Raw genomic sequence first — 24,441 nt, forward strand, 5'->3', positions numbered from 1 at the left:
AATTTGTTTGGACAAATATAATGATAACAACAAAAAGAGCAAATAAGAGTTTAATTTCAGAGCTGATATCTATCCATTTTCCATGTTTTCTTGATAATAACCAAAATCACTTCAGTTCTTACATCAATAGCTATGGCACTGTACTGCCAAAAACAGTGCTTTTAGGCATTCCATGTCTGCTTTTCTGTCTGTTTTAGTCACATGATACACAAAGGAGTTAGTACTTGATCGCATAATCATTGTTTTTGATTACTTTTGATGGTCTAATAATCTTTTCCACAACTGTACCTGCCTGAAAAACAAGAAACTCAGTGTGTGACAATGAGGAGTAATGAGTCATTGAAAGATGCAGGTTTATAATCGATTTAAACACACGTGACTGCAAAGAAGTGATGCCAGCCCCCATGGTGAAGTGCATTTACGTCCGTTTAAAAGAACAGAGACCAAAAGCTGTTTTTCAGTCAGTTTTACAGTGACGTGTAGCTCCAGTTAAAGAAAGCATCAGCTGGAGGAAGTGCCTTTTTATGTCAAAGCTGATCTGAAAGCTCCGGACGAAGACTGTTAGATAATAAAATTAAAGACCTTCCCACGCTTAAACACTAAATCCTCCAGAACAATTTGATGATGATGTGTCTTTCTGTCCACCAGGTCCGGCTCATTAAACCGTACATTCAGTCTCAGTGTTGTCGTCGCTGCTTTTAGGACGTACCCAGCATGAGCCAGAGCCAGACAGATGTGTCCTGTCCTACAGAGTCCATGTCAGAGGTGGTGTTAGCTGTCGTACCAATCCAAGAAGAGAAGAGAGAATGAGCACATGACCAGGAAGAAAAGGATCCACACCCTGAAGCCAGCGTTGTTTTTAATTGCCTAGAGAAAAAAAAAAAAAGAAAAAAGGATGACTTAAAAGTTAAACTCATCAGCAGAGGAAAAAGGGAGTAAAAGCGCGGTGTCCTCTGAGGGAACGTTACCTCCCGTATATCTTCATTCCCTTCTTTAACATTCTCTGTAGCACCAACTACCAGCTGGTGAATATTGTCTATCTCTGTTTCCTGAAATCACACAAAGTTATCTGACATGAAGATCACTGGTTTGAAACTGTGAATTCTGGGTGGATTTGAGGTGAAGAATTCAGCTCACTTGTTGAAGGACTTTTTCAGCAAAGATCTCCTGAAGTCGAGAGATCTCCACCACTTTCCCCTCGATTTGCCTGGTGGGCACGAAGAGGAATCATGAAAAACCCCATGAAAGTAATGTTTTTAATGTATTTAAGCCTTCACAGATGGTATAAGGATCACTATGACAGCTCTAGTGTTTGATAATTTTCACCTCAGGGCCAAAAAAACGCCCACAGTATTAACTTCATCTGCTAACACATACATCAAAACTTAAGGTCACTGTATTCCTGTGACATCTCACTTGACAATTCAGTCATTGAACTGTTTACTTTCCTGAAAAGGTAGTAACATAATGTAACACAATAATACAAAAGTGTCTCTGGATTACAACACTGTGCTCTACCACTCTGAAATTCCTGATAAATAAATAAATAAATAAAACAAATAAAATCTGAAGTTAATGAAGTTGAACCACATGTCCATATTAGTGCAATAACACTTATATTCACAAAAATAAAACACTGTGGTATCTGTTTTCTCAGCCGACTTTTTCTTTGCTGGAAGGCACAGACAATAAAACGACCTTGTCTAGTGACAGTCATGATGAAAAACAGAAGCAGATGTGTGGGTTTGGTATTTAATATTCATTTATGGGTAAGAAGTACAAGACAGATTTTCCTTTGGGAGCTCATTGGAGGAACAACCAACAGAGCTGCAGGTTAAGTTCACAGATACCACTGAAAGTGAAAGAAACCTGTGTTTCGGGAAACTCACCTGACTTCATCGACCAGATTGTTCATTTCACTAACCAGCCTCTGGTTTTCCTGCTCAAACTGGACAGAAACACACAGAACATCTTCATCAGTAATGCAATAGTAGTAATGATACTATGCAATGAAAAGTTGGAACATCATCATATAACTCAGACAGCAGGTCTCAATGCACATGATTTTTTTTGTTAAAATCCGATTTTTTTTGTGTGTGCTCGTTCATATCACAAATTAAATGCAACTTCTATCAATTTTGAGTATGAACTGAATGTGACCCTGAAGTGATCCACATGCACAAAAGAGGTCCTAACATAATACGTGACCACGCAGGCACACACTGTGTTTATGGAAGTAAATATGCTTTTCCTGACGCTCCTCCTCCTGGGATGCAGAGTTGTGATGTTTGTCAAATTTCAATGATGTAAAGGTCGGATGAATGTGACCTGGCCGTTCAGGTGGAAATCGCATTGCAAAATATCAGACAGGTATCAGATTTAAGACCACCTATGAAAGTGGCCTGGGTTGGATTTGAAAAAAAAAATCAGATTTTTACTGTTCGAACTGTCTTTAACAGATCAGATACAGGTCACATATGGGCAAAAAAAAATCAGATTTGGGCCACATTTGCCTGAAGTCTGAACGTAGCCTTAGACTTATTTCAATTTCTCTACATTTTATAGTCAAAATCAAGTCAAAGTCAGCTGTATTTGTAAGTTTTACCACATGTACAGCACATACAGAAAACTGACATTATAACGGCCTAGGGCCCATGGAGTCACAAGGAACATGGTAGAAAAAAATAGAAAATATAGAAAATACAATATAACCATAAAAATACATTGTGAATACAAACAGCAGAGGTTGGGGAGGATAAATAAAACAATGAAGTGGCATCAGTAAAGTGACATATGAACAGTTAAGTGACTGTTATGAACTAGGTGGCTGAATATTCAATGTAAGCCTGTGAATTCTACATCTTTATATATTTTAAGGTATGATGAGTATGTGACGATGTCTGATGTGCTTTACCATCTGGATTTCCTCCGGGGAGAGCTCATCCTCCACTCGGCCCTCCTCCCACGGGTTGACAGTGTTATCCAGGACCTCGGACACACTCTTCTCCACTGAAAGGACAAACAACAAATAAAAATATATATATTGCTCACTTTGGACTTTTCAATACATCATCCTGAACAGAGTTTCAGTAGATTTTTAAGACATCTTAAGGCCAGTATAAAAACAATGTAGAACCTACTATAAGATCTTCAAACTGGTTTAAAAAAGTCCAAAGAATATAAAGGAAACTCCTGAGTACGTGTGTGAACACAAAATAATATAATATATGCAGAGTTCTCCTGCAAATGTAATGCATTTAAACAAAGTTCTCAATTTTTATTACTTTATTTTATTTTCAACTGACTTCAGACACTTGAAATTCTGGAGCAAGATCTTGTGCTTACCTACAGGGGTTGGACAAAATAATGGAAACACCTTCACCTCAAGATGATAATGCCCCAATCCATACAGCTAGAATTGTCAAAGAATGGCATGAGGAACATTGTAATAAAGTTGAGCATCTCATATGGCCGGCACAGTCCCCAGACCTCAACATTATTGAGCATTTACAGTCAGTTTTAGAGATTCAAGTAAGACGTCGATTTCCACCGCCATCGTCTCTAAAAGAGTTGGAGGGTATTCTAACTGAAGAATGGCTTAAAATTCCTTTGGAAACAATTTACAAGTTGTATGAATCAATACCTAGGAGAATTGAGGCTGTAATTGCCGCAAAAGGCGGACCTACACCATATTAAATTATATTTTGTTGATTTTTTAAGGTGTTTCCATTATTTTGTCCAACCCCTGTATATTAAACTCCTGCTAACAAAAATCATTTCAATATATTAAGTCTAGAAGTAGTAATGTCTTTAATGAACACATACTGTCTTCAACAGATGCAGCTGTTTATATTAAAACTAGCTGTAGCTTAATCTGAAGTGCTCACTAAATAGAAGGAAGATGAGATTCATCTGACTGCTTGTATTAGCTGATGAACAAATAACAAAGCGCAGTAAAACAAAAAACTGAGGATAAAATACATTGAGATGCACTGAGGGTCATTCTTTGTTACTTGTTGACAGCTGAACTGTAATTGAATAGTGAATCTGTTCATAGCTGGGCTGGACATTTTGGATTGACAGATCCTGTTTCTATGTTTTATAGTTGTTGCTTTGTTTCAGTGTGGTCTAATCTAATTTCTCCCAAAACACATTTAAAAGCAAGAGTGAAGTTATCCAAGTGTGTAAAAGAAACAGTGACTTTTTTTTTTTTTTACCAACTTTTTAGGAACTGTCAAATTAAATATTTAAGACACTTTATGGCCTAAAATGAAGAATTTGGATTGGCCACTGTTTCATACTTTTTAAGGATGCATGGAATTAATGCTGAGCCGTTATTTTGATGTGCTACCCTTGGAGTGCATTTGAAGCTGCTGGGGAAAATTGATGTTCTGCAGAAAAATACAATAAAATGCAGTAAAGCGCTGACTTACCAGTGCTGTCGTCCTTTACAGCCTTCTCCTCTGTCGGCTCCACCTCCACCGGTTTCTCCTCTCGGTGGTGGTGGTCTGATATCAACCGTGACCTGAAATGACCACAATGAAAACATATGAATCTGACTAGGTTTTGCTAAACTTTTACAGATAAATATGCAGTTGATGACTTCAATGAGGTATTTACTCACAGTCTCTTCTTATCCACCACCCTCTTGACTCGGATCGCTCTCTGCTCTGAGTACAGTTTACAAACTCCTGAAAAGTGTATGTGGACGTATGATGTCATTATTCTCTTGTCTTTTCCGGTCCAGGGATTTCACATACGGTGTTTCTGTATAACACCATGCATCCCTGAACCACCAAATCTCACAACACGTACAATCTAAATGGTAATGAGTTGCATAAAATTACCTTTCAGATACATTTCAATGAGGTCCAGCACTGCCCCTCTGTGCTCCTTTATCTGAGCTGACGTCACCTGCTTCTCAGCTACAGTGACAACAAAAAAACAGGGGATGCATGGGATAAGACTACAGTCAGTAACACTATATAATGTTTTTCCTTTTCTGCATTAATATCACCTATTGAACACAGGCTAAGAATAAAGACATGCATATGTTTATGTAGAAAATCTTACATATCTGTGTGTGATAAAGGTAAAGTGCTGTGCAAAAGTCTTAGGCCACCTCTTGCTTCGTTTTTTCAGTGATGAAATGATTATGCACATTTATTTCTCATTCTCTTTTCTTTAGATACAACAAGAAAATACTGTAAATATGTCCACAAGACAAAAAAACTTTAACTAAATGGGTTCTAAATGTAAATACTGTCCCCATGATAAGAAGCAGCACAATTAGAAATATCTGTGTTAAATGAAACCTGATACCTCATAACATGTTTGAATGGGTTAAAAAAATGTTAAGTGCAAAGGGAGGTCACACTACAAACTACCACTTTGGTTTATCAAAACTGTTGTTTCCCAAACACGTCTGTTGTTACTGCTGTGCATGCTTCATATATACTCGTACTGGATCTTAATACTGAGACAGAGAAATGCATATGTGTATAGTGTATTAGGCAGTGGGCCGTGCACCTGTGATTTGCATGATTTGCAAAAAGCACGACCAAAAAAATGGTGCATGGCTTGCTCAAAGCTGTGTTAATTATCAATATATTGTTGTCTTACCTAGTCACGGGTATGACCATGTCAAAATGCAAGTGGCTGGGCTATTAGAGTGTTTGTCAATGGGGGTAACTCATGTAAAGACCCCGTGTACGTACAAATTTGTTTTTCAGCTGGGAATACTGTACACTGTTTGAAAAATGTAATATTAGACTATATTCTGTAAACACCAGGTGTCCAGAGCACGAGTCATGGATGGGTTATGATGACATATTCTGTAAGAATGCCCAGACATATCCACTCAGGATATGTCTACCATTTCTTCGCTATCTGCTTGTTTTCCATCCCGTTTGGGACCAGAGTGGCCTGCTGCCCTTGAGGAGATCAGGCCATAGTGTAGGTGGGAGAAGAGTACAAATGCAGTCACTGAACCCATGCATCACTGTGTTTTGAATACCTAAGCCAATGGTGAACTTGATCAACGTCATTATATTTGTACACTTGGTCCAATGGTTGTAATATTCATGTTCTTTCATAAGATCTTAAACTTCCTGTTGTTAGTCAGTCAACTGCTGCATCTCGCGGTATGTACTTGACTCCTTGCAAGTAAAATCTTCTGATTCCAGAATCCAGTGACTCCATCTTTTGTCTCAATGTGTATCACAGAATTTTTCTATCATACACTACCCCCCAGTCCAAAATTTTTCTGGGATGTGGGGGCAGCAGGAGGCTCATGGCATCGCTTTTACGTCTGCTGGAATATTACACACCCTGTTTTTATTTGATTTATTTATTTTTTTTTTTACACACCCTGTTCCTCCATTTCTGCCTAATACACTGTATGTGTGGTCATAACTTTTTTGGCCTTGGACTTTTGCACAGTAGTGTTTGTGAGACAACTTCAACTGAACAAAGTAAATGTCCAGTATCATACACCTCATTATTGATGCATGTTATATTACTATTAATGCTCCAAATTTTGTTGTGCTTCATTGTACAATGACAATAAAAGGAATTCAAGTCACTTCTATGCAATTAAAAAAAACCTGGCTTATCTGTGCGGTGCTCATTTCATATTTGTGATGACTTCCTGTGGTGCGTAGCAATACAGACACACACCTTCATTGCGTAGCTGCTTGATGGCTTCAAAGCAGGTCCTCATAAAGATCTGAGCATCCTGGTCGATCTGATCTCGTTCACTGTCTGTCATACGGCTGATGTCTGATGAGATGAGGCTGTGAAAGACATGAGACTTTGAATCGTATATATGCATTTTGGACACAATTATTATTCTACAGACAGATTAATCAGTGTAGACGGGACCTTTTAAAAGCTATCCGTAGAACTTATCTGAGATAGTGGCCAGTGGTTAATACTAACCTGCTCAATTAATAGCTCAATATAGCACAAAAAAATAAGGATTTTTAATTAAACGTAGACTTAAGAGAAAACATGAGAAAAACTAATTTTCTATATACTATTTATCACTAAAGAAACCTTTTTCTCAATGATTAATAACAAGCTGCATTTTCATGTTTTATTGAGTAGAGTACAGGGTGGGGAAGCAAAATTTACAATGAACATTTAGTTGTTTTTTTCTCAGCAGGCACTATGTCAATTGTTTTGAAATCAAACATATATTGATGTCATAATCATACCTAACACTATTATCCATACCTTTTCAGAAACTTTTGCTCATATGAGTAATCAGGAAAGCAAACGTCAAAGAGTGTGTGATTTGCTGAATGCACTCGTCACACCAAAGGAGATTTCAAAAATAGTTGGAGTGTCCATAAAGACTGTTTATAATGGAAAGAAGAGAATGACTATGAGCAAAACTATTACCAGAAAGTCTGGAAGATACTATTAAAGAAGAATGGGAGAAGTTGTCACCCGAATATTTGAGGAACACTTGCGCAAGTTTCAGGAAGCGTGTGAAGGCAGTTATTGAGAAAGAAGGAGGACACATAGAATAAAAACATTTTCTATTATGTAAATTTTCTTGTGGCAAATAAATTCTCATGACTTTCAATAAACTAATTGGTCATACACTGTCTTTCAATCCCTGCCTCAAAATATTGTAAATTTTGCTTCCCCACCCTGTAGGCTTTAGAGGAATAATTTAAATCTCACAATTCAGGAATTTGTCAGCATTTTCAGAAAGCAAAACACAGTTATTCATTTAGTCATTCATTTTCTGCCGCCACTTAATCTTCTGGAGGGTCACAGGAGGCTGGAGCTTATGCCAATTAATCAAATTAATGTGATTAATGTGGTTGCCTAGCTCTACCTGGGGGTGACATTGGCTGATTAAATGGTTATCAGCTTGCTTCTACTTCAAGCTGTCATCATATCAGCCTTTAGAAATCCCCTATGGGTTGACCTTTATTATAGTCAGTGCCTGAGTCAGTATTGTGATATTGTGGGTAATACTGTAATTATGTAATTATGAGTTGAGTTTTCTTTTTTGGTTGTCGTTTAGAAATGTCATGAAGTGGCTTATTTAGAAAGTTATACATGTGGTGGCATGTGAGGGAGGTATGTATGTAAACACATGCAACAAAAGATCGACAACAATACTTTTAAACTATTTCATCAACACACTGCCAAGGTGTTAAAGCACATCGGGAACAAAACTGCATCAAATAAAAGTTCTGCTCTGTCAAAAATTCAATAATTGCCTTCAAGATATAGTGGAGCTTGATCATAAAACATTATTAAACCACTTTTGGTCAAGTTATAGTTTCAATGCTTTGGGAAGCTTGAGGACAATAGTGGCTATCTGTTTTTACATGTACAGTTTTAAGAGCACAGAAGTTATGGGTGGGGGTGGGGATGCAAGGCTCTGATCTGCCCCCCCCCCCCCCGCCCCCCATGGATATGCCCTTGATGTCATGTTATATATGCATACAAGTATGACTTTCATTGTGTACCCTTCACTGCTCAGTGTCACTTTAACTAAAATAAGACCACACAACAGAGGCTGTGTGTATTATTTCCCTTTTTTAAAATTAGTTGACTGTAAATCCTCCTGAATCTGGACCTTCAAAATGAACACTTGTATGATTACATTACTGAACGGGCTGATATTGTGAGTATGATTGTGATTTGATTAATTGTACGGCCCTGAGTCAAGCCCACTCAACCAGCCGAGCCACTTGGGCGCCTTGAAGCAGTTCTTAAAAAGATTAACAACATTGCTAACAACTGACCTGAACTGACCCTGTCTGTGAGGTATGTTAGACGAAGAATTCCTACAATTTACTGGTCTTTTACTCTGCTATGGTTCTGTCTTTTATTGTGGTCCGCTGTGGTGCCGGAGGATCTTGGTAAATTAGGTTTTATGTTCAAAGTGCACCTGCAACCTGAAAAACACTCCGACTGTTCTGGTTTTCTTTCAGTTGACCCATTTGAGCTGATATTTCAATTATTAAATATTTTATTCTTAACTGAACTGAATTTTCTTGAAATCTCCATTTTTAATTCTATTTTGGAAACAAAGCGACTACCGCAATGTATTCAGAGTTTAATTATAAAGCTGAAAAACATTTGCACAATGAGACTGAAACACAAAAAGCCCACATAAATTAAGAAATGCCTCAACTCCCTGAAGGAAGAGCCATGTAATACATATCAGTCAATCTTTTTTTTTTTATATTTAGGTATTATGTCTCCCTCTGGTGGCCTGTTTAGACAGTGACACTCAACAAAGAACACAAGGTACAGATGAAGAGTGTATTAAGTTGTAACATTCATACATGGTTTTAGTATTTATAATTATTTAAGATGCACAGAAACCTGCACTGATGATAAGGGCTGGGCAAAATGACCAGAAATATAAACTAAAATGTAATAATATGTATTGGTATTTTTATTTTTAGAAACGGCTAAAAACTATGTCTTGCTTAAAAGTGGAACAAAGCAGGTATTTGACGGTGATTTAAAACTATTTCTAAATGACGTAACAAGACAAAAATCATACAAATACATTTATTCAACAAAGTAGTGAGCATAACAGAACAAAACTAGAAACATCTAAATTCAAAGACGAAGTACAATAATGGTACAATAATGTTACTGCATGGTGTAAAATGTTCCAGATATTTTTAGTATTTGCCCATGGAACATTGATCTTTAGCTGACTGCTAGAACATGTTGGATAATGACTATGAGACCAGTTTAATAAGGAGGTGATACATGGTAGCATGATGCCATTTAAGACTAATAAGTAGAAACCACAGCCTGTCACGTCCCAGTGTTAAAGCAGCCTATCCCACCATTTTATATAAAGCATGACAGTGGTAGAACATTTGTAACCAAATGACGTCAAAGAGAGATGTAACCAACCAAAAACACACTTGTAGTCTCTGATTTTGCGGTTTAGTGCTTATGTTGTTAATGCTATTTCCATTTACACTGGCAAAGAACATAAGTGAAATATAAGTTCTTATTCAACGAGAAAATGATGCAAAATTGCAGTTTTGACCTGTTCTTTATAATCATAACACTTTTCAAACAGGACATTTCAGAAATCTAGTGGCAGAACATTAAAAATATAATGATAACTAAAATCAAGTACAAAAAAAAAAAAAAAAAAAAAAAAATCACACATTTTGTCTTATGTTGACAAAAACACTAAAAGACAAAAAACAAACTGCATATTGGGACATGTGCCAGCTCTAATTGTAATCCACTTTAATCAAACATGTTTTTACTTGAACTGAAGCTAGAGTAAACTTAGAAAGAAAAGCTGATACTAATTATACAAGTGAATTCAGTTGTAATCCGTAGCCCCTAATTATTCTGTCAGACGAAGTCAAAGTGTGGAGGGAAAGAAACTTGATAAGAAAATTGGGAGACAGGAACAGCTTATGTTGAGGTCGAGACTAGATGAGACGTCTTGATGGATTTTCCCAACACTACAAACTCCACCGGATGACATACGCAACGTTCAGTTAATGCGTTCTGCTGGAGTTTTATCAACGAGCCTAACTAAACACCAGCTACTTCACACACCCACACCTAGAGAACACAGAGGGGCCTTGAGGGGAGGAAGGCCTGGATTAGTCCCAGGGCGTGATTTGTTCTCCACTTGGTTGCAGCTCAATTATTCCAGACAATTAGACTGGAGCCTGTTGCTACAGACCACCCTACTCGCAGCTGACCTTGTGCCAGCAGACAGCCCCTGCAGAACTGCCTGCACACATGCATACCCAGACACATATCTGACTGTCCCGTTCAGCCGGCCCTGACTCATGACCTCCTCTGAATTCTGTCTAAAATCGAGCCGCTCACCCGTTCGCAATCCTCCTCTGCGGGTTTTCACAGCTGCTGTTGTTGTTGATTGTGTTGGATTATAACAAGCGTCTGGAGAGACTTACCTTCCGGCGCTCACATAATCTTTCCTGTGTTGCAGCAGAAAGTCTTTGAGCTTGGTGATGTTTGTGATCTGCCAAGATAAAGTGAGAAGATGCGTTATTTGACTTCATTACCTTCTTGTCAATGAGTCTCTTTAAATGCAATGCCTCAGCTGCTCCTTCAAATACAGTAACCATGTCAACACGGCTTAAGAAAGAGGTTTCAGATGTGTACCAGGAAACTATTTTCTGCCTACTACATGCAGAAAGAGCCAGGGTAAATGTATAATTTAGTGTTTATTAAATGTGACAGGCGACCAATATACATCTATCTTTGTGAATTCTCAATATTTACTTTTGACAATTCATCAACTCTCTGACATACTAAAATCAAACTTGCAATTTCCTCGTCAAGCGGCTCTCATAAATAAAACCATGAGCTGCTGCAAACAGAGCACTGACAGAGCGATCTCCAATAAGCTTTAAATTCATGATGTGTTACTATTCATCACCAAGAAAATGTCCATGTGTATGTGTGCACAGGCAAACCAGAGGAAACTTGGTTCAATCCAATATTTGCTCCCGTAATTCAGTCAAATATTAAAACAGACCAAATTGCTTCCCTGTCCACAGAGCTCCGCTGGCAGAGTACGAGTGGGTGTGAACGCTCACACAGCAGGCTCTGTTAGATTCGCAAGAAGACTGAACTGAGACAAGCCGAGGATTGAAAAATGACACAATGACTTTGACTGTGACAGCGACCCCTGAGCGTGGGAGATTATTTTGATAGCATAACGACGCTGTCTTCGGCGTTCAGTCTTTTCAGTCTAACAGCCTCAATTATCAAATTGCCCTAGCGGTAAAGGAGTAACCTGGCACCAGCAGTCTAATAATGTCTCCAAATATCCATCGCGAGCATCATGCTGACCTGAAGCAGTGTTTTATTTGAGCTGACGTTTGAAAGACGACAAGTTTTTCAATGGAGTGAGAAGGCGTCAAGATAAACAGAGCCTGGCAATTTGTTAGAAACCTTCAACTCCTTCTCTGGTTCAGACGGTAGTTCAGTGACGTATGAAGCTGCCGCGAGGCAAGGGCTTACTCAGGCAAGAGCTGTTAAGGCAGGCAGACTCTTATAATAATACAATTATTTGAGGTCAAGAGTTAATTGTTCGGAGCAGAGGAGCTTGAAGGGGGTTCAAGGAAGAAGAGACGGTTTCTTCAGGTTCAAAGTCTTTCAAATGTTCTCAGTTTTATGTAGCGTCTTTGTGAAAACTATTAACACTATTATAATATAAAATGTAAGAGCTAAATGAAATATTTGTTTGTTATACATTTTCCTGGGTACTGACCTTTAATAATTTCATGGCACCAAGTGACGTTACCTTAGGGCTACAACTAAGGATCGTTTTCACTATCATCTAATCTGGCTGTTATTTTCATTCATCTTGTGGTCTATAAAATGTCAGAAAATGGTGGAAAAGTATTTCCAAAAGCCATTTGCACCACAACCCAAAAATATTCCGTTTATTCTCACTGAGGAAGAAAGAAACCAGAAAATATTCATAGTGCAGAATCCACAGAGAATTTAGAAATGTGTCAAGCAACCTCATAATTATCAAAATGGTTGTTGAATAATTTAACAATTAACAACTAATCAATTTATTGCTGCAGCTCTAGTTTAAATACGGTCGAGCATCAAAAAAAGTCATGAATAGAAATCAAATTTCAACACCTTAAGAGTAAATCTCATCAGTGTTTGTGTATACAGCACTCACAGCTTGTATACATTTTCATTGATGATATGTTAATAAACTCTTAATAGACAGATTCATACTATAAGGTGTACCGCAATTTTTACTTGGTTAAAATGGAAAATTGGTATTGAAACATGATCGCTTAGAAACTGCTATCAAAGCTAAGGTGTGAGTATTGATGCTGACTTTCTATATTTTAACCACAACTACCCAACATACAATTAGAATAGGTACATTGAACAATCAGTGTTAACGTTTCCCTCCTTTTCTCTTCTCTCAATATGTTTGCTGATACATGACGATGGGTCTAGTATCTTTTCTGTATTTATTCATTTATGCATCAAAGAAAACAAATGAACGGATTTGTTTTTGAAATGCTGCCTTGAAAATTAAAAAAAACAAAACAAAAAACCATGAAATACTTAAGATGTCTGGTGTTGAACCAGGGTTGCCCAGGGTATTTGTAGTTAAAGATGTGACATAATCGTGTTTTTGATAATTGATGAATCATTTAAGGGATAATTTACGCAACAATGAAATGAAAATAATTGTTGGCTACTACTCTTGTTGTCATAATCATATGTTTTCATGTCTTCAGCTCCCAGTCGTCAAGTGAAACCAGCTTTAGTGGTAAAATACATATGTATAAGGCTGGAGAACTGCTGTGAGAGCACATTATTCTCTCAGGCACTTTTGCATTTTTTAAGGCTATCTTTGGCGAGGCCACAAAGTGGAAAGAATAATCTCTTACATAGCGTGAACAATATTTATTTTTACAATAACCTACATTTTTTTTGCTTATTTTATGACTTGGCTTCAGTTGCACCTCTTTACGGTTTCATCAAAAGCTGTATGTTTGTTGTATTACACATTTTTGACCAGCAGGCAGTGCTAAATCCCCAGTATTGGATCCTGCTGAATCACAGTGTGTGTTTTTGTGCGTTTGTGTGTTGGGAGGTTGCAGGGGAGTGTCAAGAGTGCTGCTCTGGGGGTTGAGCCGTCTCCTGTGTGTATACATTGGAGCTCAAATTCCCAGCACAACCTCCAGGGTTTGCAGGGGGTCAGAGGGATCAATTGCTCTTGTAACTTAAGACCCTAAAGAGCAAGTAATTCCTCAACAATGAGGAAGGGGGTGGCCTTGTGCATGTGGCTAAACCTATATGTGTGTATGGAGGTACATGTGAGTGTATACGTGCAGCCGCATAGGTGTGTGTGAGGCAGAGCTCGCAGCGAAGGCAGAAGGAGACAGTCTGCCGGGCTACATCTAATCTCGTCATCATCAAAGACCCCCACTTTACCTCCTCACTTTCTCCTTCCCCTTGCTTCCCTCCAGCCCCAACTGAGCCCAAACAAACCATCAGGGGGGATTATTATGAGGAAGAAAAGAGAAAAGGCTTAGCTAGCAGATTTCTAAAAAGCTTGGATGGCTCTTTGTTTTGTTAAATCCAGGTAACTGACAGAATTTGATGATGACTGCTCTGCTTTGGTTTAAGCCCCTGTGTGTCCTGACCGAGGGCTATCCATACTGACGCCATGCTATGTTGTGTTTAGGTATGTGGGTCTGATACAGAAAGGATGCTTAAGTGGAGAAGACTGTGCCACATGTTGCTTTTATTATCATGTTTATGTCTGTCTCTTTAATGGGTATGGTTTTGTCCCCTTATGTCGATTCACAGTTACAATGCTTTAGTCGGCTCTATAAACAAACAAAGTCAAACAAAGCTTTACAGATTATTTATGAAAAAGGGTCTTTGAATTTTTTTGACATATATTTAAGTTGCATTAGCGTGTTTTGATTACTGCGGGATAATTAATTTACATTTAAAGCTGTAGTCAGCAGTATTTGCGTGCATTTATTTATTTTTGATCCTGCTTTAATAGAAAATGTCAACTTACAAACCCAAGCAAGATTTGCATTTTTTATGCTATGGAAACTCTAAACCGTAGATTCATCAGAGATTTAGCTGTGCATATGTGAATCATACGTCATACACTATGTTTTAAGTAATATAAAGCAAAGACCATCACTGTGCTGTCTTTTTCCTCTCAGGTGTATAGGGAAGAAAAGAGGCAAATGTCCTGCTGCTGGAGTTTACAAAGGAATTGCACTAGTGACACAGGCAGCGTGACAGGCCTCGTAGGCCTTTTTTTGGAAAGATTTCAATGGAAAGTACACTGTTTCATCTCAAAGCAACCAAATCACATTTCAACCATCAATTTCATAAGAAACAGATGTAAAGACTGAGGCTGAACTCACAAAAACCATGGATGACACAGAATAAATAGGAATAAATAGAGGTAATGTTTCCTGGGTGTGTTTCTGTAGCTATATCTCTCTCACTGTCTGATGAAAAGGGAAATCTACAGGTTTGATCCTTTCTCTTAACCAGCAGTTTCTTCTTCTTCACCTGCATGCTAGTCATAATGCCGGCGGTCTTATTTGTTTCAAACTTCAGACTTCGTGACTTCAATCAAAAATAGCACAGCGTTCTTTCACCAAGGAAAAATTTAAAGACCAATAAACCACATCACTGATAAAAACACTCTGCAAAATAATTCTGTTGATCCCCTATTATGTTATGGAACGTGTTTACGTCCGCAAAATCAGAAGCTTCCAGACAAAGAGCTGAATGCGACATGATATTTCAATCACTGATAGTAAATTTCTGCAAAACAATGACCCTATCAACATCTGAGACATGACTGATTTGGAGGAATAAAGACACAAAGCTATAAGATATATGTTAATTTCTGCATATTCCAGACAGGCTGGAATAAGAACCAAAAGTGCTTGTTCAATACATTTTTCAAGGTGATTTTTAGGTAGATTTCATCGGGCAAATTTGGTTTTTCAAATTGTCATCTTTCTAATCAGTTTATAAAATATTACAGAAATGGATGTAATGGCCAATCACAGTCCAGAATCCAACAGATGTGCAGATTGGAACCAATCAGGTGGACTACACATGCATTTGACATCCCAAATTGTGTAACTGTGGGATTTTGGCTTCTTTTTTACACAGTTGGAGGGAAGAGCATCACTATGTCCTTCCTTATATACAGTCTAAAGTATGATCTAACAACACTGTAATAGTAAAGCCTCATTAAAACAGGAACATGGACAGTCTACAGACTCTTTCTATTGACCGTTCAAGGTTCCTTTCATCTACTGTAGAAGGATGGTGACCACAACTGAAAGGCTCAAACAATGTGTTTACTGTAGGCTATTTAAATCTCATTATCTGCTCTAGCTCCACTTGATGCAATGGACACAATGTTAAATGACAATACATAATTAATACCCCATGCTGTACTCAACTAAGATCTTAATCTAGAACAAAAGTGTCTTTTAGTGAGGCCACCTCTCTGTGCAGACGAGCGCACATCTGTTGTCGTTTCATGGTTGGGAGTCCCCGGTGAAGTTGGCCCGGCAGTAATGTGTAGTCATATGTACTTGCAGAATTTCAGTGAATGTAAAGTTCAAAAAGTAGGATTTCTCTTTTCAGAAACTGTCTGCAGCTGCTGCAGTTGTTTTGCTGCTACATGTTGGCTTTAAATTGAGCCTGGACTGTTGAGCTCACCATTACTTTTGTTCCACTTAAACAATTTAGTCTGCAGAGTATCTGGTGTCCATCCTTTGGTTTAGAGTTTGACATACAAATGTAAACCTATGTTTCACCACTTCTTCTTCTTTTATTTTCACGTTGATTGATCATGCAGAAACATTTTGTTGCACGCAGTGAAACAAAGTCAAAGACTGTGCCCTGGCCTGACAGCGGATCCCTCAAAATTCAATTTGCCTGGCTTTCATGAGAAAATAGTGAGGAGATTAGGTCGACTGGTAAAGAGACCATTTAGCATCTTGTTCATCTCAGGCTGATCCCTGCAAATCACTTCCCTGTGGCTAAAACACTGAGTTAGTATGATGCTGCTTTAGAGAGCTGCAGGTGAGAATAGTGTGACTACAGTAAAAAATGAGAAAAACTTTCACTGTCTATTTTACAGTGAGTAGACTACCACAGATTTTCTCTTAAAAACCTTCATAAATAGTGCCACAAAAATGATTTACTTCCAAACTTGTGCTTTATATGCTCTAGTAGACATTAAAAGCATCTAAAACTACAAGTTAGGCTATTTGATTAGTTGGTATCTATTCAATTCATTGTAAACTAAATTATTAACTCAGCTTGACTCATTTTAAACACAATTTTCTCATTGCAGCTTGTCAAATTTGAGTATTTTCTATCTTCTTTCCTCCTCACTTTATTGAATATACTTTTTGTTGGGATGTGGACGAGGCATTTAAAGGTGGTGTCTTCAAGTGAAAACACTGATCTACATTTTTACACCATTTGGACATTTCATTGACCAAATTACAAATGGATTAATTGAGAAAAGAATCGACAAACTAATCAGCAATGAAAATAATAATTCATTGCAGCCTTAGCTGTAACTTATCGAAGGACACCACACATATGACCATAATTATTCCACAAAGTTCGGTCTCCAACTTTGAAATTTTATGTGTGCAAATCACTGATCCTTTGAACACACCCAATGATAATTCAGTGGGATCATATTTGTCTCTCATGACCATAGTCTGATATAATCTGACATATGGGCCTGCTCAGTCTCAAGTCATTCCCCAAAACATAATTTGGATGAAATTTCCACCGTTTTTAAAAATATTTTGGTCTTTTTTTCTTAATCACTAAGACAAATATTAAATAAACCAGATCCTTGAAAATCAAACAAAATGTTATGAGAATGTATGAGCATACTATTTCACTGTGAAAGTCATAGGGAAGAGCCCCCACCAATAGCACAACATACTTTTAAGTGCTGGCGAATGGCCACACTTTTCAGGCTTTCAAAGAAAACACTGTGAGAAGGAGCCAATTTTGGAATACCAATACTAGAGGCACAGTGGGAGCCAGGCACTATTTTCTACACACAATTTAACAATTTTAGAGTGACCTCCTCCATTTAAACTTGAGAAGGGCAGCATGCTGTGGAGAGAGACGAGGTGAGCGGTGAAATGAAGATCACAGTGCCCCAAACCGACCCCTATGAGGTAAAAGATTCCCCCGACCAAACCCCACCCTGAAACACTGGCCCTCTTATTAGTCAATCAAGCCTTTTTTTGCACTGGCTTAAAAAAGCTGCATTTCCTTTCTCCTGGAGCAACGTTTTAGTGGAAAAAAGCCTCCCTGGACCACTGTATATTTGTCAACTTTGATGTTTTCTTTCTATTTTTGTGAAGCTTCAGTGGGAACTTGGAGAGTTATGCATGTCTTGAAGGGTACCCACATCTGTTGTGCATTAGGTGCCGGCCGTCAACATTGTTACTGGGGACCTAATTTAATATTTTCTCTGTTTTGATCTTCCACCTTTAATCACTGGCTCTTGGGAGGATCGGCTTTCCCCAAGAAATTGTTCGAGAGCCGAAAGAAAATGTTATTGCAGCATGTTTATGGAATCATATATGTGAAGAGAGGACTCGCACAAAAAAATGATGCCTATGTCAGGCTGCGCAGAGAGAAGAATGGCTATATGAGTTGGGGGATATGTGGGTGAAAACCGCGACATAACTGTAAGCAGTCAGGACATTCCAACTAGCAACTTCAATTTCTACAAAAGCTGCTTCACTGAGATGATTTCAGATGATATCTGCAACACAGGAGGGAAGGCACCACAGGATAGGTTTTGGTTTCTTTGAATCAGCACCGCTGCTTTTATTAAACCACCATTTCTAATATCAGTGGAAGAGAACATTACAAAAACCTGGTTGTGCAGAGGTGCTGTGTTTGGAGACATCAGGTACAACTTAAAGTCCAGACCTTGATGTGTTGGGGGAGGAGTGACCATTGAGTTAGCAGAAAGTTCTTCTCTAAACTGCTGAGTCTGAATCTTTGACTCAGTTTTTTTTTTTTTTTTTTTTTAAAACAAATCCTCTGCTAACACTGAGCAGGACTTGGAATTCTGTCTAATCAGATCTCACTTCAGGACACAATAATGGCAAATGATAATTCTGTGCTGAGGTTATAATTACTCTATTGCGGACATAGTGGACAATGCACTTGGTCTTGTTCAGACTGACTCAAATAATTTGAACACAGCAACTTAACTGGATCAGTCTCTTATTCATGACACATAACAGGAGCAACCGCAACGTAACTCTGCTAAATGTCGGTATGCCAGGATCCTGCTGACAGTAGCTAAACGCACTTACTCAAGGCTTCATGATACAGCCTGTTTCGAGTTCTCCTGTTTAACGCGTTTCATCTTTCAGACTTGAAGACAGATCCTGCAAGGAAGTCCCATTGGTGACAGTCTGTAGCAATGAGTTTGTTTTTAAATACACAGAATGACAATACATCTGTGACATGCAGTTAAGAGTGAACTTTCATTTACGATCAGTTTATGATCAGGAAGACTGATTTGGGTTTTTTTTTTTATGTGCACTGATTATCAGACTGGTGAGTAGTGTAAGGAAATGCAAATATCTGAGGTACAGCAAGTGGTATCAGGGAAAAAACAAAGACCTGTACATCAACTTTGCATATTATACTATAAGCTAACATATTCCATAGGATTTTGATTTTATGTTGACAGTGTTATCTGTCACAGTTCTGTTGTTACAAATATTCCATGACTGTTTGAAATTACTAGAGCAGAAGGACACCAAAGTCTACATATCTCTATAAAGCCACATAAACATATCATCTCAATACATATCAGAAAACAATGTCGACCTTAAAAATAACAGAGAGAGAAATAGAGAGAGAGAGAGAGAGAGAGAGAGAGAGAGAGAGAGAATTGCTATCCCTGATGTCAGCTTGCCATCTTTACCTGCCATCTTTTTAATGCATGCTTCTTGTATTTTCTACACATTTTTTATATAGTATTTAGTATCTAATAGTGCAGCACAGTATTAATTATAGAGATTTTTTTGTAAACAATAAAATATATCCCTGAGAACACAATTTCCAGTTCTTAGAGTGTTACAGTATCGACCTATTTCATTTTTCTACCACATAGTCCTTCGTATTAATGTGCCATTTTTGTTACCACATACACATTTCTATAATTCAGATAGTTAGAATCTTAAATTTTAGAGGCAGAAAAGTGCACTTACGAGTAATGTGCCAATGTATTGCTGTAGATACCGTGCATTTTGCGTATGAGAACATTACATTTATAAATAACGCTAAAGGATTTGTATTGACAGCTGCTTTCTTTCATACATTACCATGCTGCCTTCATGCACAGTCTGTATTTAAACGGTGCCTTGCTATGCTAACTACGAACATTTGATACGAAGTGTACAGCGGAAAATATGCCAAATATTACTTCACTTAAAATAAGTCTGCAATAAGTGTATTACTGCCTCTTCAAAGCAGCACAAAACCTTGTCTTAACACATATCAGGTTATCGCTGTCATTAAATTGAAATAGTTTATATCGGTTCTAGTCTGGTCAGCTAAAGTTAGCAAGCGTTAGAGGAAACACTCACCACTTCTTTCGCCTTCGGAGAAAAGCCACTCTTAGGTCTGCTCCTTTTGAAAATCTCATCTTTCGTGGAGTCAAAGCCTATTCCTATCGCCTTGTTTCTCGTCTTTACAGTCTTAACACTGGCTTTGAAAAGTAAAGTTATATCAACAGCCATGTCTATGCGACTACGGCAACACCGCTGTAAACAAACCGACACGTCATCAGTGTCGACGTCATTATCCTGCGACGCCTGTGTTTTCCCTGAGACGGACAAGAAAGCCTTAGATTTTACCTTAAAAGATTTATAAGCGTTTAAAATCAAAAACGTTTTCTGTACTACATATATTTGCATCGTCGAAGCGTGTGACTTTACGTCCACTTACTCTTCTCCTTGAATGAGTGGCCGGTAAGAAAAATCATAAAATCTCCAAAATCCCTTAACAGTTTAAGTAAAAAAAAAAAAATAAAAAAAAAAAGACTTAAGAGGAAAGCTTCAAGGCTTCAGTCTTCTTCCACAAAACTATGCAAAGGATAATAATTGCACTTGTTGGTTTATACATTGCATTAATATGTTGTAATGGTATAATGTAATGGTATAATAAGCTTTAATCATATGTGCAGATAAACAAATACTCAATATGTCTTTTATTGTGTTACAGAAAAATGCCCCAACAAGTTTTAGAAGGGATGTCGAGCCGGAAAAGACGACCAAACTGGACAGACCAGGAGTGCCTTGTTCTTGCTAAGTTGATACAGGAGAAAAAAGACATTATCAGAGGGAAATCCACCAGTCGTGTTTCAGTACAGGACAAAAGACAAGCTTGGGAAGAGATAGCTCATGCTGTCAATGCAGCCTTTCCACAGACTCATCGCACAGTCATTGACTGTAACAAAAAGTGGGAAAATCTGTTAGCAAAGTCAAGAGAAGAGATCAAACGACAGAGGAGGCAAGTGGGTACAGGTGAGAAAAATGTGCAGTTTGACAGCAATAAAAAAAAAAAAAATCTTAATTAGTGTCATTAAATATAAGGTGAAAAGTCAACCTTTTCAGAGTGGATGTGTGTGGATGACTGTAGTCAGGAGGCAGCAAGTTGGTTTCTGTTGGTTACAGCATACTGTATGTATATAAAACTCAAAAGATATATCTGATATTAATTATAAGACATACATTATTCTTTTATTAATGCTTGTGCCTCTCTTAAAAAAATCCTTTGTTGTTCTTAGGGACAAAATGTTTTCAAAAAGCTGCAAATGAAAATATTATCTAGTAATAGCATTTTCCACAAATCAATCCAGGTATTAAATAATCATTCCTTTTCAGAATTTTAACCCTTTAAATGCCAGTTTTGTTTTGTTTTGTTTTGTTTTTGCTAAAAAAAAGAAACGTACAAAATTTTATGTTATAAATTTTAATATTTCAAGGGAAAGCAATATATCATATCATTGCTTTCACACCAGCCAAATGATCATAAGTGTAATAATGTCTCTGGTGAGGATCAAAGGATAGGATATGCAGTGTTATAAGAAACACTCTTTAATTATTTATTTATATTGTAGTTTACTAAAACATGACAAGAATTCCTGCTCCCTTACATGTACATCTTTAAATCCTCAGATGAAGACCTTTCACTTGAACAATTCAGCACCGTGACACAGATAGTGATTTCTGTGATGAACCTCTCCGGCATGTTACTGCAAGAGACAAATGGTTCTTCAGCATTCCAGATGGAAATTCAACAAAACAGGTAATGCATTTTACCCATTTTCCTGAGTGACAAATATCTTGCTGTAAATGTATGTTTTATAAAGATTAATAGTCGAATGATGATTTGCAAATAGTATGTATTCTAGTTCAGTGTAAGAGTGATTCAGTGTAGGTTGGATGATGAGTGTTTGACTTTTACACTTTTTCGTATGGTTTGAGATATCTGTTTATGGGCATTTCATAAATTCATCAGAATCTGGTCTTTATATGAACAATACACCATGAACACTTTTGTTTAAATAATTTATGAACAAACCTGAATTTTCTCATTTACAGTTGTGACAGAGATGAAAACCATCACAGTTTACTTGAAACTACACAATCAGAGTATGACTTCTCATCATATGTTCCATGCAACATTCCAACTAAAGAAGAACCGACGATTGTTAACATTCCCAAGTTACTGTCAGGTCGGGCTATAAGTCCTCATCCTGTTGTCGCTTTTTCCTCTGGCGAGCCATTGTCAACTCCCTGCTCGACTTCCTCCTCCTTGGTTAACAGTACAACTTTACAAGAGCGAATGGATCTGGAAATTTCTGTGCTGAGAAGACAAGAGGCAGTCCTCAAGTTGCAAGAGGAGTATTATGCATTAAAAATTAAGATGATGAAAAAGCAAATGGAGGGGTCTCCTCTAATGGAGTAGCCTGACTTTGATACAATACTGTTGTTTTTCTCAAAAACATAGGTAAGTTTTTCCTATGTAGTTTAATGAGGAACTAAAACCTAAGTCGATTACTGTCAGATTTCTTAGACAATTTATTTGTGGCATAATTTAAGGTGAACAATCAGTAGTCTTTTTTGTTTATTCTTTTTGCTATAGTTTTTTCTATTATTCATTATTTTTTGTCCTAAAGAGTTACAACTTTCACATGATCAGTGATTCAGTGTTGTGTGGACAGACGACACTTGTTTAAGACTTAAGGCTGTTTTTCGGTCTTATGGAGATTTCACACCTGCAAATTTAGTTTGGATCAAACTGGAAAGTCCAAAAGTCCAAAGCAAATGAGCTGTGAAAGTGCCCATCATTAAACAGTACAAACATTTTCAGCTCAAGACTCAAAAGCACATAGAAATTCTGTGCTTTCCCAGGAGCCAAACCTTATAAAAATACACTGTGAATTGCTACATTGATGTTTTTCACTGTCAAAGAAAGATTAAATACATTGACTTGCTGCCCAATCAAGATTAGCAACAAAACACCAACTCTCCGACAGACTACTGGAAACTTAATCTTAGCTTTAGCAGCACTATACCAGAAAGTAATATTATTTAGCAATACACGACTACACCAACAGACCAAAATAAACAAACAACCATAGCTGACTTTTACACCATCATAATACTGTCATTCTTCTATTAATTCCCATATTGGCACATATTTTGACATATTTTACTCCAATTTGCCAATTTCTTGACTCTATCAAAATGACTCTGTAACCCATTTTGGATTTGACCTAACTTTTGGGAAAGCAGATTTATACCATTTTATCTAAATGCAAATATTTTAGAAATTTGGAATTTTACTTTGAGTCGTGGAGCCCGTTAATAGTGAACATTTTGTGTATTTAGTGCCTAGCATTGCCATATTGAGCTCGTTTACATGGACACTAATACTCTGATCATTAACCCTTTCATGCATGAATTATGAGAACCTTAATCAAGATTTTTTTTCCTGAGTGTTTTTATTCCTCTTTAGGCATGAAAAAAAAACAATGTGATTGAATTATTTTTTAAATGAACCTGTTTTTCATGGAGTTACAAAAATGTCCACTCAGCTACACCATGAATTTTATTCTTGAAGCAAAGAAACATGTATTTAAAACCCAATATCATAAAGTGATATGAAAACAATGAAATGAAACCATGTTTAATGCAGCTAATCTGATGTTTTCTCACATTTTAACATATTCTAATACTAGTTATTACTCACTTCATGGAGATAATGTGCAAAAAAATAAATATTAACAATTGATTTCCACTCAAGAACCAATCAAGAACAGCAAAGTTACAATAATGGTATCAATTGGAGTTTATGAGATGATGCATAAGTGTCCACTGTGTTGGTTGATATGGAACTAAAACAACAAAACCCATGAATATACAAGAGTAAAGCTGTAGAGTAACTGTCCACTGTAGTGACCACTATGCATGAAAGGGTTAACTGATTTTTGGAGTTCTCAGATTATTCCAATGATCATGTAAATGGCATAATCTCATACGCTTGATCAGATAACAGCAATTATCTGATTATGAGAAATCAGATGAACACACCTGGATTTCTCCTCAATACTCCAATATCTTTGTGCATGTAGACCTGTTAGTCTGATTCATTTCATTCTTTTACATCTGCACAAGTGCAAAAACAATTAAGTCACAGAAAACAGAAGTAACATAGTCAAATGTGATCTGAACTGAGCAGAAAATATAAGCTGAAAGAAATCTGATAGTTGACTGAAACGCCCAAACCAGGGTGTGATGATTATTGTGTTTCTGACGTGCATGTAAATGCATC

General features: G+C 37.3%; 2 protein-coding genes across 2 annotated transcripts; one reads left to right on the forward strand and one right to left on the reverse strand.

The window, feature by feature from the left end:
- Window positions 1-461: 461 nt before the first annotated feature.
- stx18 (syntaxin 18) lies at window positions 462-20,392 on the reverse strand. The gene is made up of 11 exons (XM_030133631.1): window positions 20,187-20,392; window positions 10,941-11,008; window positions 6,679-6,794; window positions 4,848-4,925; window positions 4,625-4,691; window positions 4,434-4,525; window positions 2,915-3,009; window positions 1,890-1,948; window positions 1,138-1,207; window positions 969-1,049; window positions 462-867 (listed from the first exon to the last, which is right to left on the reverse strand). The coding sequence occupies exons 1-11, from the start codon at window positions 20,337-20,339 to the stop codon at window positions 772-774; spliced, it is 975 nt and encodes a 324-aa protein (XP_029989491.1). The 5' UTR covers window positions 20,340-20,392; the 3' UTR covers window positions 462-771.
- Window positions 20,393-20,403: 11 nt separating this feature from the next.
- Window positions 20,404-23,393, forward strand: LOC115419028 (myb-related transcription factor, partner of profilin-like). Its single transcript, XM_030133637.1, has 4 exons — window positions 20,404-20,570; window positions 20,824-21,125; window positions 21,780-21,909; window positions 22,206-23,393. Exons 1-4 carry the CDS (start codon window positions 20,560-20,562, stop codon window positions 22,570-22,572), a joined length of 810 nt encoding a protein of 269 aa, XP_029989497.1. The 5' UTR covers window positions 20,404-20,559; the 3' UTR covers window positions 22,573-23,393.
- The last annotated feature ends 1,048 nt before the right edge of the window (window positions 23,394-24,441 follow it).

This window comes from Sphaeramia orbicularis, chromosome 5 (genome assembly GCF_902148855.1).
Source record: "Sphaeramia orbicularis chromosome 5, fSphaOr1.1, whole genome shotgun sequence".
Lineage (NCBI taxonomy): Eukaryota > Metazoa > Chordata > Actinopteri > Kurtiformes > Apogonidae > Sphaeramia > Sphaeramia orbicularis.

Coding starts and splice junctions, on each gene's coding strand:
- stx18 (XM_030133631.1), bottom strand. CDS start 20,339: ATGGCTGTTGATATAACTTTACTTTTCAAAGCCAGTGTTAAGACTGTA. Junction 3,010..4,433: donor TGTAAAGGACGACAGCACTG/GTAAGTCAGCGC, acceptor TTGTCCTTTCAG/TGGAGAAGAGTGTGTCCGAG. Junction 1,208..1,889: donor AATCTGGTCGATGAAGTCAG/GTGAGTTTCCCG, acceptor CGTGCCCACCAG/GCAAATCGAGGGGAAAGTGG.
- LOC115419028 (XM_030133637.1), top strand. Junction 21,126..21,779: donor GAGGAGGCAAGTGGGTACAG/GTGAGAAAAATG, acceptor TTAAATCCTCAG/ATGAAGACCTTTCACTTGAA. Junction 21,910..22,205: donor ATGGAAATTCAACAAAACAG/GTAATGCATTTT, acceptor TCTCATTTACAG/TTGTGACAGAGATGAAAACC.